Source organism: Centrocercus urophasianus, unplaced genomic scaffold (assembly GCF_019232065.1).
Source record: "Centrocercus urophasianus isolate 14NV4802_14NV808 unplaced genomic scaffold, USGS_Curo_1.0 seq_18, whole genome shotgun sequence".
In the NCBI taxonomy this organism is placed as follows: domain Eukaryota; kingdom Metazoa; phylum Chordata; class Aves; order Galliformes; family Phasianidae; genus Centrocercus; species Centrocercus urophasianus.
The window spans coordinates 23337410-23350126 of NW_024884733.1; the positions used below are offsets into that span (position 1 = coordinate 23337410).

The 12717-nt window shown below is 47.1% G+C and overlaps 1 protein-coding gene across 1 annotated transcript in view; it reads left to right on the top strand.

Moving 5' to 3' along the window:
* Nucleotides 1-1235: 1235 nt before the first annotated feature.
* RNF11 (ring finger protein 11) overlaps nucleotides 1236-12717 on the top strand; it is a 26549-nt gene continuing 15067 nt past the window's right edge. Inside the window, exon 1 of the mRNA XM_042819031.1 lies at nucleotides 1236-1412. Coding sequence (XP_042674965.1) covers nucleotides 1290-1412 — 123 coding nt within the window. The 5' untranslated portion in view covers nucleotides 1236-1289. The remainder of the gene's footprint in view (nucleotides 1413-12717) is intronic.

The window sequence follows — 12717 nt, forward strand, 5'->3', positions numbered from 1 at the left end:
ATAAAAGGAAATCCTCAAGGAGGAGCTCACGTGGGTAACAAGCAGCAGCACAGCTCCCCATCCTCCAAGCACTACAGGGCATCTCAGAGGTCTGAGCAGAGATGGTACAGCCAAAAACCTTCTGCTGGGCAGCTGGCTTAGAGACAGTGAGCTCAGATGGGAGCTCTGTGCTCATCAGGCCTGACACAGATCAGCTGAGGCACTCTTGATTAAAGCTGGCCGTGCTGCATTGCTGCAGGACCTGATTTCTAGTTGCTGCTACCTGTGTTGAATTTGCCTAGGACTAGTAATGAGAAATTGATTTTTGGATATATTCAGTGGCCTGAATCTGAAGGGCAGCAGGGTGCTGTGAGGATTTATACTGGAAGAAACCCTTGAATCTGCCCTGAAAGACGTGTTTGCCTCATGCTGTGTCGGCGCGGTTATGCTGGGAGAGGGGTGCTGACCTTTTGTGCTGTACATACAGCTATATTTCATTTTGAAAGCTTAATTTCTTAACGGAGAATGTGAATACCCCGTTAAATAAACGATGTATTTGCTGTAACTCTCGTCACCTCGAAGGCCTTCGGGAGCGCAGAGCGGCACGAGCAGCGCCCGCCGCCGTCTCCGCGCAGTCTCCGCGCACAGCTCCTCCCGGCCTCCGAGCACAAAACAGGCTCTGCCGGGCCTCTACACCGAGCCGCAGCCGGGGCCCAGCGCGGGGCAAGAACTTCGGCCTCCGGCACAGCTCCGCCCCCGGGGTCAGACACCAGGCCCCTTCTGCACACCAACAGCCGCGAGGTGGGGCCGTGGGGCACACGGCCGATCGCTTCGGGGCCGGAGGCCGCCGGCCTCGCCTCAGCGCGCCGGGGCGGGCACGGCTCCCGTCCGCCGAGCGCGGTGCCGCCGGGCCCTGCATGCGCGATCCCGGCGGGGCGGAGTGAGAGGAGGAGCCGGGGCGGCCTGCGCGACAAAGCCCAGTGCGCAGAAAGCCGGTGACCGGGAAGCGGAACGGTGCCGGGCTGCCGCGGGGCGGGCGGACCCCACCTGAGCTCCGCTGCTCCACCGCTCCTTGGCGGGAGCCGAGCCCAGCCCGGTCCCGCCGCCCTACGGCTCGGGGCGGAGAGCGGGCGGCGCGAGGAGGCGGCCGCGCTGCCGCTAAGCCGCTTAGGGCCGGGCTGGCTGGCATGAGCCTCCCCGGCGGGGCGGCTGCGGGCTGCGCGCTGCGCGGCGGCTGAGGGTGCGGAGCCCTCCGTTGTGAGGAGGGGAGGAGGCGGAGGGGACGTTCCGCTCCTCGGGGGGGGAGGAAAATGGGGAACTGCCTCAAGTCCCCCACCTCGGATGACATCTCGCTGCTCCACGAGTCCCAATCGGACCGGGCCAGCTACGGGGACGGGGCCGAGCCGGATCAGGAGCCGCCGCCGCCATATCAGGTACGGGAGGGGGCGGGGAGCGACGCGGCGTAGCCCGAGGGGACGGGGACGGAGAGCGGCCGGGCCGGGGGGGCGGGGAAGAGCCCGGAGGAGCCCCCGGAGCGCTGCGCTGCGTCCGGCCCCGCGGGGCACCGAGCAGAGGGTCCCGGCCGCGGCGCGAGGAGCGCCGCTTTGTTTCCCCGGTCTCGGCGCGGGGCCGCGCGGACCGTGGGGGATACGAAGCCGGAGACGGCGGAGGGAGTCAGGGTCCGCCCCGGGGTCGGAGCCGCCGCGGTCGTCTCCGGATTTGGGTTGAAAACAGAAGGGGAAGGCGCCGAGTTTCCAGCCGTGCCGCTTCCTTTGTTGTTGTCGCGCGGTGACATCACTGTCTGTGCCGCTCTCGGTGCTCCGGAGGCCGCGCGCTCGGCGATGCCCGGCTTTGTCTGCGGCGCTCCGGCAGCGGCTGAACCGGAGTAACTTTTGTGCTGCCGGAGATGCTGTTTCTTTCAGCTGCGTGGGGTTCCAGGAAGGGCTGTTTGGTCTTCTGTCTGCAGGGGATATGTAAATTTACGTCTGATGACGGGCTGGGGAAAAACGCCGGGTGTTCTGTCACGTCCTCGCAGCCGTGGGGTCCCGGCGCGGCCCAGTCCTGAGCTCTGCGCTGTGGTGGCCCCCGAAAGGAGGGCTCGGAACTCAGGGCTGCGTTTGTCCCCTGCTTTGTCTCCATCCCCGAAGAGGAAACGTACGTGGCTCTGAGCAGGACATGAGCCCTGTCTGAAGGGATCTGTGACAGTGACAGGCTCAGATAAATCCTGCGGGGTGGCCTGAGCGCTCCTTAGGGAGGGAGTCATGCAGGAGTTGCAGACCTTAATGTACAATTAACAAAACTGCAGAAAGTATTTAGCAGGGTAGACGCGTAACCTGTGATACTCAACAATCAAAGAAACACCAGCTGTGACAGGAGGTCCCTGGGTTGTTCAGGAGGAGACACAGGCACAGCAGCCTTTGGTGGTGCAGTGGAACCATGCTGGGACTGCCGGGCTGTGCAAAGCTGCTTGCTTTGTGTGAGTACTTAATGACAGAACACATTTCCTAAGATGGGTTATTATTTTTTTTTCTGACTTCTTAGCAGAGTCTGCACAAGTCCATTAAATGAAAATGCTTGGTGTCAAGGTTTTCGAAAGGTGATGTTCTAAGCCAATCCTTATTGTCCCTTGTTTGGGACAACTGTGTGTCCCAATTGTTTGGGAAGCACTGTGTTCTTGCTGTAACATACTTATTACTGTCTGTGCTGGTGGCTGTATTCACAGCTGTGCTTTCTGGGAAGACTTTGGTTGCTTGTTGTTTTTTTTGCCATGGAAAACAACCTGTTGGCTCTTGCAGGAGTTGAGAAATCGCACTGTGCAGGCCTTCTCCTGTTGACTTCAGTGGTGGATAAGTACTCTTCCTCAGTTGCTCGTGCTTTTTTTAAAAATTCTAAACGAAGAACTTCTTGTACGTAAGTGTGAATGGTTGACTGAGAGCACAGTAGACAGTAAAATAAGCAAACTTGCAGACACTTGTTACCATGTGAGTTCATAGCAAAACTCCCCAGCGTGTGGTGGTGTGCATGCAGGCATTCAGCTGTCCCAAACCCCATGCGCTGATCTCAGCAGTTCCCACACACTCACTGTAAGGGGTGTTCTGTCACATAGTCAAAAAGTGCAGTGGTTTGTGATGACAAAAGACCTTCACCTTCATACTGTGCAGTATTTCACAATTCACGTGCTTTGAGGTTGAAGGGGTTTGTAACTTTGAATTGTTTTAGGGCCAAAAGATGTGCAAGTTAAGCACTGAATTGGGGAGCTCCTGGAGCTCCGTTATTGCTGTAGTGGCAGCAGGATGTCATGGTCTCATTTTAAGTTCCAGATCACAGCTCAGATTCACTGTTAGAAAGGGAAACAGGTTTTTTGTCCTTATGTGTGATAAATACTTTCCAAAATGTTTGAATGAGAATTAGCATGTGTGAGAACACGCAGACCTGCAGAGAATGGAAAGCAAGGAAGAGGATGAAGTAAGTTTGATACGATAACTTGTTTGTGGCACCTAGCGCCGTGCACGGGGAGCTGTGGATGATTAACAACTTAAAATCGAGCTGCTGGAACCTCAGCCATAAAATGGCCACATTTGGGTTTGCTTCCTTTGGGTTTGCAGCAACGATGTGCAAACTTCCTGAGCCGCTCTTGCAAGGTATGCAAACAAGCAGAGCAAAGGAAGCTTGCTGGGCTAGGTGCAGCCTTGTAGACAAGGTCTTGCGTGTCTCTTTGAGCTAATGTCTGTGCTATCTTGATGTTCAAAATACTTTCTGTGTTTTGGCATGCTTGTGCTGTGGGTGTCCATATGGGAATCTGGTTAAGTAATCATTTTTAAGGTGTTCACTTGTAACTGCAAAATATGCACCCAATAATCTCTTTATTGTTGCATGCTGATTTCCTTTTTATCAGTGAGTGGTACTGAACCTGCTGTATAAAATTCCCTGCTTCTAAAAGTTGAACTGAAAATTGGATTGTCAGTACAGACACATGGAATAATGAGGAATATACCTTCCCTTCAGAGGCTCTGCATATACCTGCCCCTTGTCAATGTTCTGTAAGCTACATGGGATAGCTTAAATAGCTATCCAAACTCATGAAAAAGTGATCCGTTAAAACAGCAGCTGTTTTCCAGTGCATCAAGCTTAAGGGCTAACATGGGACATAATTAAAACACACAGAGAAAAGCGTGTGTTTGTGTGTGGGGAAGGAAGTTGTACTGACAGTTGACCAGCATTTTCGTAGGCATGCTGGTTTTGGCTGCCTCCATTTTAGACTCCTGAAATTACAACTGTTTTTCCAAGTGCTGAGCACATGCAACTCCATTACAAACTAGTGAATCTGCTTAGGAAAGAGTTAGTGTTTTTTTTTCTTTTTTTTTTCTTTTTCTTTCTTTCTCCTGAAGTCCTCAAAATTGAGTGTACTTTCAGGCTCATTTTTCTGTTCCACCTTTGACTACTTTGCCATCTGTTGGCAATATGCCTTCTGCTGCTTTGTCTGCAGAACTCTGTTTTTACCCAGTTTCTCTTGCCTCTAGTAGTTCTTTGCAACGATGTTATTTTGCAGAACAGATGTGCCACTCCTCTCAGCCCTTGTCTCGTATTTCTCTTCTTCTGTAATTCCTTAACAGCTGCAGAAAATAATTTCTGAATTTACCGAACTTTGAATTTTATTCAGTGAAGTCTGGAATCCATCTTTTCTTCTTGGGTTTCTTAAAGGTAGTGCTGTGAACAATACATGCTGAGATCTTTTTAAAAAGACATACAACACTGGCTGAACAAGTAAGCTACAAGTGTGACAAGTGCCTGTTCTCAGCATCGACCCTGTGCTCAGAGGAGCACGTTTGAAATGTTGATGTGGAGGACAGGCTGCTGAAATATGTTCTTCCTTTATCTGGGAAGACCTGAAGCCAGCTCTGGTGCTCTGTACCGCCCTGTTTGTCTTCAGGGCCTTGATACAGTATTTCAGTGGATATATATATATATATTTTTTAATTTTGTTTTTTATTTGAAGGCGGCATTTAAAACCTTCCTACCTGGGTAGTTGCTTGATTAGGTAGCAGGCACAAAATGAGGTGAGAGATCACAGACATGAGCTGAAGACAACACAGTGTGCCCATAAACTTGCAAAAGCTGTTGGCAGCAGCAGGTTTTGAAAATGCAATTTGGGATATCTTGTGGCTTCTTTTAAATTGAAGTTGCAGCAGTGGCCTCCTCCAGCCTGCTCTGTGGGCATCGTTGGTGTTCACTGTGCTCTTGTCCTGATCCGTCTGTGCTGCTGGGCTTCCTTCTGCCTGTGCCTGGATCTCTGTGCAGTGCCCTGCTGGTCCTGCAGCCTTGGTGGAGTGTTCCTTTCGTGAGAAAGTCCTCTGTTTGAACAGTCATTGGCTGTCCTTGATATAGTCTGCTGCATTTGTGTGAGACTTGCCACCGTGTATGTGCGTGTTGGGTGTATTTTGCTCAACAGACCACAAAGTTTTTATGATTGCCTTGTCATGACTTATGTTATGACTTAACTAATACACAGGTGTTCTGATGCTGTCCTCTCAAAGGTATGGTAATTGATATGGTTAAATGTTGCAATCCCAATTCATTCTGTTATAGCAGTTGCACCTATTCACAGAAATGTGTGCAAAATTCTCTTGGGCCACAAATGAGCTATTTGTCATCAGTGATAGCATATATTTTGTGAGAGCAATCCCAGCGGCGTAACGTTCTGCTCTCTGTGTGGCTGTGTGAAGCTGGAACTGTTGGGGTATGTTGGGACAGTGTAAGAGGAGGAAAGTTGCAGTGAGAAAGATGCTGCATGCTGAGTGCTGCGAGCCATGGGAGGAGCAAAACCAAGGCCCAAACCAACTATAGCCATTCTATGTAAGAGAAATGAGTGTATTAACAACTGCACATGCAGGTCTTGTCCTTCATGTTGTGCTGCAGGCATGCATGAATTGCAGTTGCATTTGTGGATCTGAACTGAAATAGTGCTTCACCTCACTGCTCCTCTTTGTGATGGAGCTGGGAAAGGGCTGCAGGCAAGAGTGTCTGTTTGTGTGGGGCCTTCTGGCACCATGCGCACGGGTGATGATCAGCTTCAGCGAGAAGAGGAAGTCAAGTTTTCTGGGGTGCCATAGGTAAATTCCTTTGTAGGTAATAGTTACTTTAAAAAAAAAAAAAGTGCACCTGTATTTGCTGTCTTAATGCATGTTGGTTGTGGCATCAGGCTGGCTGGTTGGTGCTGGCTTCACCTTGTTGGTGAAAAAAGCTGCTGGAAGGAGGGGAAGGAAGAAGAGCCTGTAGACAAAGGATACCAGATAGTGTCTTAAAGGTAGGTAACTTTTATGGCATAATATTGAAGTTACCCTGTTATAAATTGTACTTTATGAATTTTGGCTGAATATTGGAATTCCTTGCTGTTGAGTCAGCAATGGGTGAAAACCTGTCCCTAGCCATTTTGACCAAAAGGTTTTGCAATAGGTGTTTTGAAAAGAAGAGAGGGAGTTCATAAGCTCATTTGACAGAATCCTGGTTGATCCACTGCATGCATTTCTCCAAGAAATGGCAAAGTTATACTGAGGTTTTACGCAAGGTCTGTCGCTGTCTGCTGTGACACTCTTCATCCCTTCAATAAAGGAAGGAAGCTTGGCTTAATGAACACTGACATTGACCCTTTCAACATCTCTAGTTAAACAGGTTGTGGAATATAAGGTCAAGAAGATAAAAATAACGCTGCTTGCTTGTGACAGACTTGTATCTTCCAGCCTTTGTGCTCAGCCTTACTGTTGCCACCCCACAGATGTGCACAGAAACCTATTTATATTTTGAGGAGTTAATGGTCTGTGGAACGGACTAAAGCAAATCAGCCGTGACTTTTCTGTGAGCTAATGAAAGTGTTCCTAAGAGACCAAAAAATTTCAAAATGAGCAGGTTTTTAGGGATGCTGTGAAAGAAAGCTAGCCGTTTTTTGACTATAAAAGGCAAAACAAGCTCCAGTTGAGGTTGAGATTGCATGAAAAAATTGCCGAGATGCCATGGAAGTCTCATCAGTGAGATATGCAGGTAGATACGTGTTCTTGGAAGATGATTATCTGCTGTATGGTTCTGCCAGCCTTCTGGCTGCCTGCAGCAGCAACACGGCCCGGCAGAGCTAGTTCCCATACAGCCCCGTGGTGGGCACTGCTGGAGCTGGCGTGCAGCTTCCTGCTGGCTGAAACAGAGACTTGGGATAATAAAAACATAAGTCGCTTGAGCAGCCTGGCATAAGCTGTGGTTGTTCTTAGTTCGTTCAGTTTGACGTTTAGCTTGTAACTTTTGGCAAATCGCATAACTGCTCTGTGCTTTGGTTTCCTCGTCTGTAAAATGAGGAGTAATAAAGCTTATCTTTAGTGCAGACATGCGTAGTAAATTAATTCATGTTTGTAAAGTGTTCTGCAATAATTTGATTTTAATAAAATGGTATTCTGCCGTTACAAAATGAACCTCTGCAGGAATTTGCAACAAATTATCTGCTGTGGAGAGGGAGCTTTATCAGAAGATCAGTTTAAGACGAGATATCTCTTAAAATCTGTTGTGGAATCTGATAATTTAGGATTTGTTTGGCAGAGCAGATGCTTCCAGATGCTCAATTAGGAGAAATGAAGAGGCAGTGGAGACGGTAATAAGAAATCTTGCCTAATCAGGATAATGAATCTTCATTATCTGGGGAGCTAGTGTTCTTTGAGGCGAGCCAATCCTAACAGACCATCCAGCCCTCCCCAAACCCAGGACCACCTTGTATCATGGAAGGTTCCTGGATGTGCATCTGGTTCATTGGTGCATGTTACTGGTACTGATGTTACTAACTGTACATCTGGAGTTGAGTTTTAGAACCACGGAAAATAAGCTAGTTCTGTGTTCTGAAGAGATAATGGTTTGTGGAAGGGACTAAAGCAAACCAACTGTGACTTTCCTATGAGCTAATGAAACAATTTCCAAGAGACCACGGAGTTGTAGAGAGTGGTTGTTTCATTTACCAGCCCTCTGTAGGAATCCCTGTTGGCTGCGCCGTTTCTCAACAACGAAAAAGAAAGTTAGAATGCTGGTGGCCACGGTCCCTGAGCAGCAGCATGGGCAAACAGCAGATGCATGCAGCAACTGGAGGAGAAGATGAAAGAGCTTTCCTTTCAACCACACTTGCGTCAGCCAAATCACAACCAGCTGGTTTATTGCACTGGATGTTTCTGCTGAGCCGTCAGAAATCTCGCACACGCTCCCTGCCTCACACACATGCACATATGGAACCATACTGAAGGCTGGTTTGATTGGTGAGCATTCACATCCTGCCTGTGTTCAGCCACTGGCTTGGTCTCGAGGTGATGTAGACCTGTGCTGCCTGGGGGAGGACTGAAACTGGGGGAGGAACGGGAGAAACTGTGACTCAGGAAAATCAGTTCTTGTAGTCCCAGCGTGCAGCAATGAATGCGTGGGCTGCTGTCCTTGTGGCACTGAGTCTTGTTTCCTGGGATTGTGTTTCTTTGGTCACCAGAGCGGCCTTTGTGACCTTCTTACTTTTTCCCCACCTGGAGCAGTGGGTATGTGTGGAGGCACAGCTCAGCAGCAATCGCTGTACTTTGTTCCTTGAACTCAAAGGCCAAATAACCATGCGGAGATGGCCTTGTCTTCAAAGATGAATCTCAGCTGGCTGAGTTTTTCAGACTAAGCCCGTGTGCCATTAGAATTTGGACTGCAAAGACAAGTCTTAGGAGCATCAAGGAAATGCCTGTTTTATGACTAATAAAATGTAATGAAGCTGCACAAACATCCAGTGTATGCAAAAATACAAAACAAAAAAAAAAAAACCAAAAACCCAACCAAACATTTGGTGCTGTTTTGGACAAAGGCAGGGAATCAGTTGTCCTGCAGCCTCAATTAAACTGTTGATTTTTGTCAGATATTTCCAGTTTCACAGAATCCCGTGTTCTAACTTTTGACATGGCAAAACTAATTTAAAAAGAAATGGCCAACTAGGTTATAACTCAGACATATCTGCGTAGAGAATCCATCCAGCACCTACTGAGCTACTGTCCGACTATACAATTTCCCCACAGCACTCACCACTATTGCTTTATGTGACTCCCAATGATTTGTATACAGACTCTAGCCCTAAGGAAACAGAGCAATATTTATCTGGCTTTATTTATTCCCATAAGTAGTTTGGGAGACAAATCTCTTCTGAGTCAGCGCGCGCATGTTGCAGAATTGGATGAGGCTGGCTGCTCTTGCCCTCTTTTACAGCTGCAGGAGATGTATCTAAGAGATCAAAGTGCATCAGATTCCATTATTTTGGTATCTACAGGACAGTATAATGCATGACTGCTCTGGGACGATGCCTCTGTCTGGCTTATTCATCATTGTAATTAAACCCAGATACAGAGTTTGTTCTGTGCTGAACATTAATCGCAGTGCTTTATGAACACAGTTGTTGAAATTGTAATTCAGCCACGGTATAACATTGCAGTATAGGTGAAGACCAATATTTATTTTGCCTGAATAAATTCCTTCCATTTGAATTTCAGAGAGAGAGCAGTGATTGCTCCCAGGTTTTGAAGAAACAACTGTAAGAATTGCTGGACTACAGACCTTCCAAACTGCTAAACTGGTTCGTTCTGTGATGTTGCCTAACAGAAAGCAGTTAACTGCGGTATTCGGTGGAAACTTCATAAAAGACTGACTGGCAAACAAATGCTGTAAATTCAAATTTAGTAGAGACGAAAATTAACATCTTAACACTTGCAGACTTTTTTGCTTGTTAATAGTGCTGGCTGTTGCTCGTTTCTGTTGCTTTGGAATTTCTCTTGGTTTTGTTCTGTTCATGTATTATGATTTGTATTGCAGTTGCATCCATCTGTCTTCAGTTTAGCTGATGAGATATGAATAAGTCATTGCTTTTAGTGTCTGCTTCATGAAGCTCTGTGACACTGTCTTTATTTTAGGACCTTACAGTGGCTGTGGATTGTCATGTGGAGGGTGACATTCTTGGAAGTATGTTGTCTGTGGAAGGAAACAACGCAACTTTTAAATCTGAAGCAAAAATGCTTAATTAACTATATGAATTCATTTTTAGGTTAATGGCCTTTACCTTTTACACCCAGGGCCTGCAGCTCCGCCCTGACTGCAGGTAGTGCTGTGAGAATGAATCCCTTGGAACGAATTCATATGGTAACTCATGTGGAGCTCTGCTATTTATAGAATTCTCCCAGCCAGTCATCTGCAAGGACTGAAACCGAGGTGCAGAAAAAGATGTTTTCATTATGTCTGCGTTTAGACAAACTGTCTGGAATTTGTAAGCATTCAGGTTGTGTTTGCTTGCGTTACTGTGCAGCTAACCTACGGAAAATGTTTGCTGAAGAGCGCCATTCCTTTTGTATATAGTGGCTTTATTGATTTCCAGGAGGTGGGGTTGGCACTGTAGTAAATGTATAATTAGTTTTATTCTGCAAAATTCTTCTGTAGGATCTTTTAGGAAAGAAAAAAATAGTATCCACTTGCACGCAAATACAATTTCATGCTCCAAGTGATGTTTGCTTTCCTCTATAAACAGTAATCTTTCCTTTGTTTGTAGAGTAGCTTGCTATTCCTCCCTCCCAGAAGAAGCAAGGCGACCCTGGTTTGGTGCTTCCTGGGGAAGAGCTCACCTCACCCTATGTGTAGCTTCTCCTGAAGTCTCTTGATGTGGCTGAAGTTGTCACCTAGTTGGATCTGGTGAACTGGGGAGAACAGAGCTGTAGTTCTATGCCGAGGCAGGAAGTTGGGGCATGTTATCTTTCCTTTCATTTTGGTCTGTGAAATACAGCTAATGGGTGCATTGCTGTCCAGAGTATGCTGTAGTGAAGGTAGGGAGGGCTTTCAGACTGCCAGCTGTAGTAGTTTGCTGTCTCTTTCAGCTCTGTGTCATCTTAGTGTGCTGCGGATGAATAATGACTAATTAACTCTTCATTAAAACGAGGGTTGGATCAAGTGTGTATGCTGGCAAGAGTTCTGCAGTGGACTCAGAGTGTGTGGGGCTCGGTGCCTGCTTCTCCACTGCCCTTCTTGGAGATTCCTCTAAGTACTTGGGCTGCAGCTGCGGTAGTTTTATATAGGAAGTGAAAACTGGGAAAGTGGTAGTAACAGCCGTGTAACACGTGCTACCAAACAGGTTGTTGGTGTTGAGGGATCAGACAAATGCTTCCATTTCAGAATAACTACTCAAGCCGCCAGAGAACTGCAGGCAGAAGGGAATTCACCCATCCTTTTGTCAGGATAAGACATTTTCTTAGTATAGAGGAGTTAGTCTGATTCAGTGTGTCAATATCTGGAGCTGTTTGGACTTCTGCAGTGTTTCTAAGGACAGAGGGGTACTTCTGTGGCTCTTGGGAAAGTGCTGCTGATGAAACCGAATGCTCCTGTCCTGGGGCCTTAGCTACACCAGGAACAGATGCCAATTGAAACCATCCATGCCCCTGTGTTAGTGCGCTACACGTTGTGCATGTGGGGGAAATGAGAATCTGTGTTCATTTAACTTGATTTAATACAGGATTCTGTTCCACAACTTAAAAATAACGTCTTTGATAGGCTGCACTGGGGAGCAGATGCAGCTGAGGCCAAGGAAAAGACTTGGAGGCTATCTCTATACTCAGGATACCACAGGTTGAAACCAAGCTAAAATACACATTGCCTTGTGAACCTCTTCGTGTGCTGCCACGATTCCGACACCAAGAAGCCTGACCTCGCTATTTGCTGATGCCAGAATGGCTAGTTTTGCTTTTCCCCCATTTTCCATTTGCAGCCGTGCACTCCACGCTCTTTGTGGTGGCTTTGGTGCTTATCTGATCCCTCCGTGCGTCAGCTCACACCATTAAAGCATCCAAAACAGGTTCGCTCTCTTACTTTCTTCCTGTCAGCTTAGTGAACCGAACTGACTTCCTGTAGGAGATTGGATTTATCTGTACTCTGTGCAATCCATATATTCAATTTTTCTTTCTGACATCTCTGGAAAGGTCTGAAGGTGCCAGCTATTAGATGTGTGCTGTTTCCACAAAGTATTACAGCATTTCTGGCTTCTCCATAGTGCAATTAAGAATGTGCTTGGACTTAACTGCATCCTGGAGTATGCATAGGGTGAAGGCTTGCTGCTGGTTTGGAAAGTGAATGCACTGGGGAATGGTCTGAATGTGAAGTGCAGCCTCAGTTTGCCATTTGTAATGATAGAGGGGCAGTGATTACTGTGAAGGAGTTAAGCTACTTCAGGACAAATGTCCAATGTAGGCAAAGCCTTGATTCTGTTTTTCTTAATTGTGATTTCCTGTTTAAAAACAAAACAAAAAACCCAACCCACTTAATAAAAAATATTCATCTACCATGACTGCTAAAGTTTAGGTGCTTTCCTGTCCCTTTTTTTTTTTTTTTTTTTTTTTTTTTTTTTTTTTAAAGCAACTTTGCTGATGTTACCCAGCAGTTACGGGCATGTTTTAAGTACAGGAATCAGTGAGGACTTTCACAGCCTGCCCATGCTGTGCAGCAAGCTGCTCTCCCATGGGACACGAATGATTACAGTAACATCATTCATGTGCATTGCGGGGTGCTGCAGTGCCTCCTTCCACACACAAGCCTTCCAGTTATTAATGTGTGGATTGTTTCCAAAGTCTGAATATAACTTGGCAAGCTTTGTCTGTACTGTTAAGAGTTTGATTACCTTTGTGTGTGTGTGTGTGTGTGTGTGTGTGTGTGTGTGTGTGTGTGTGT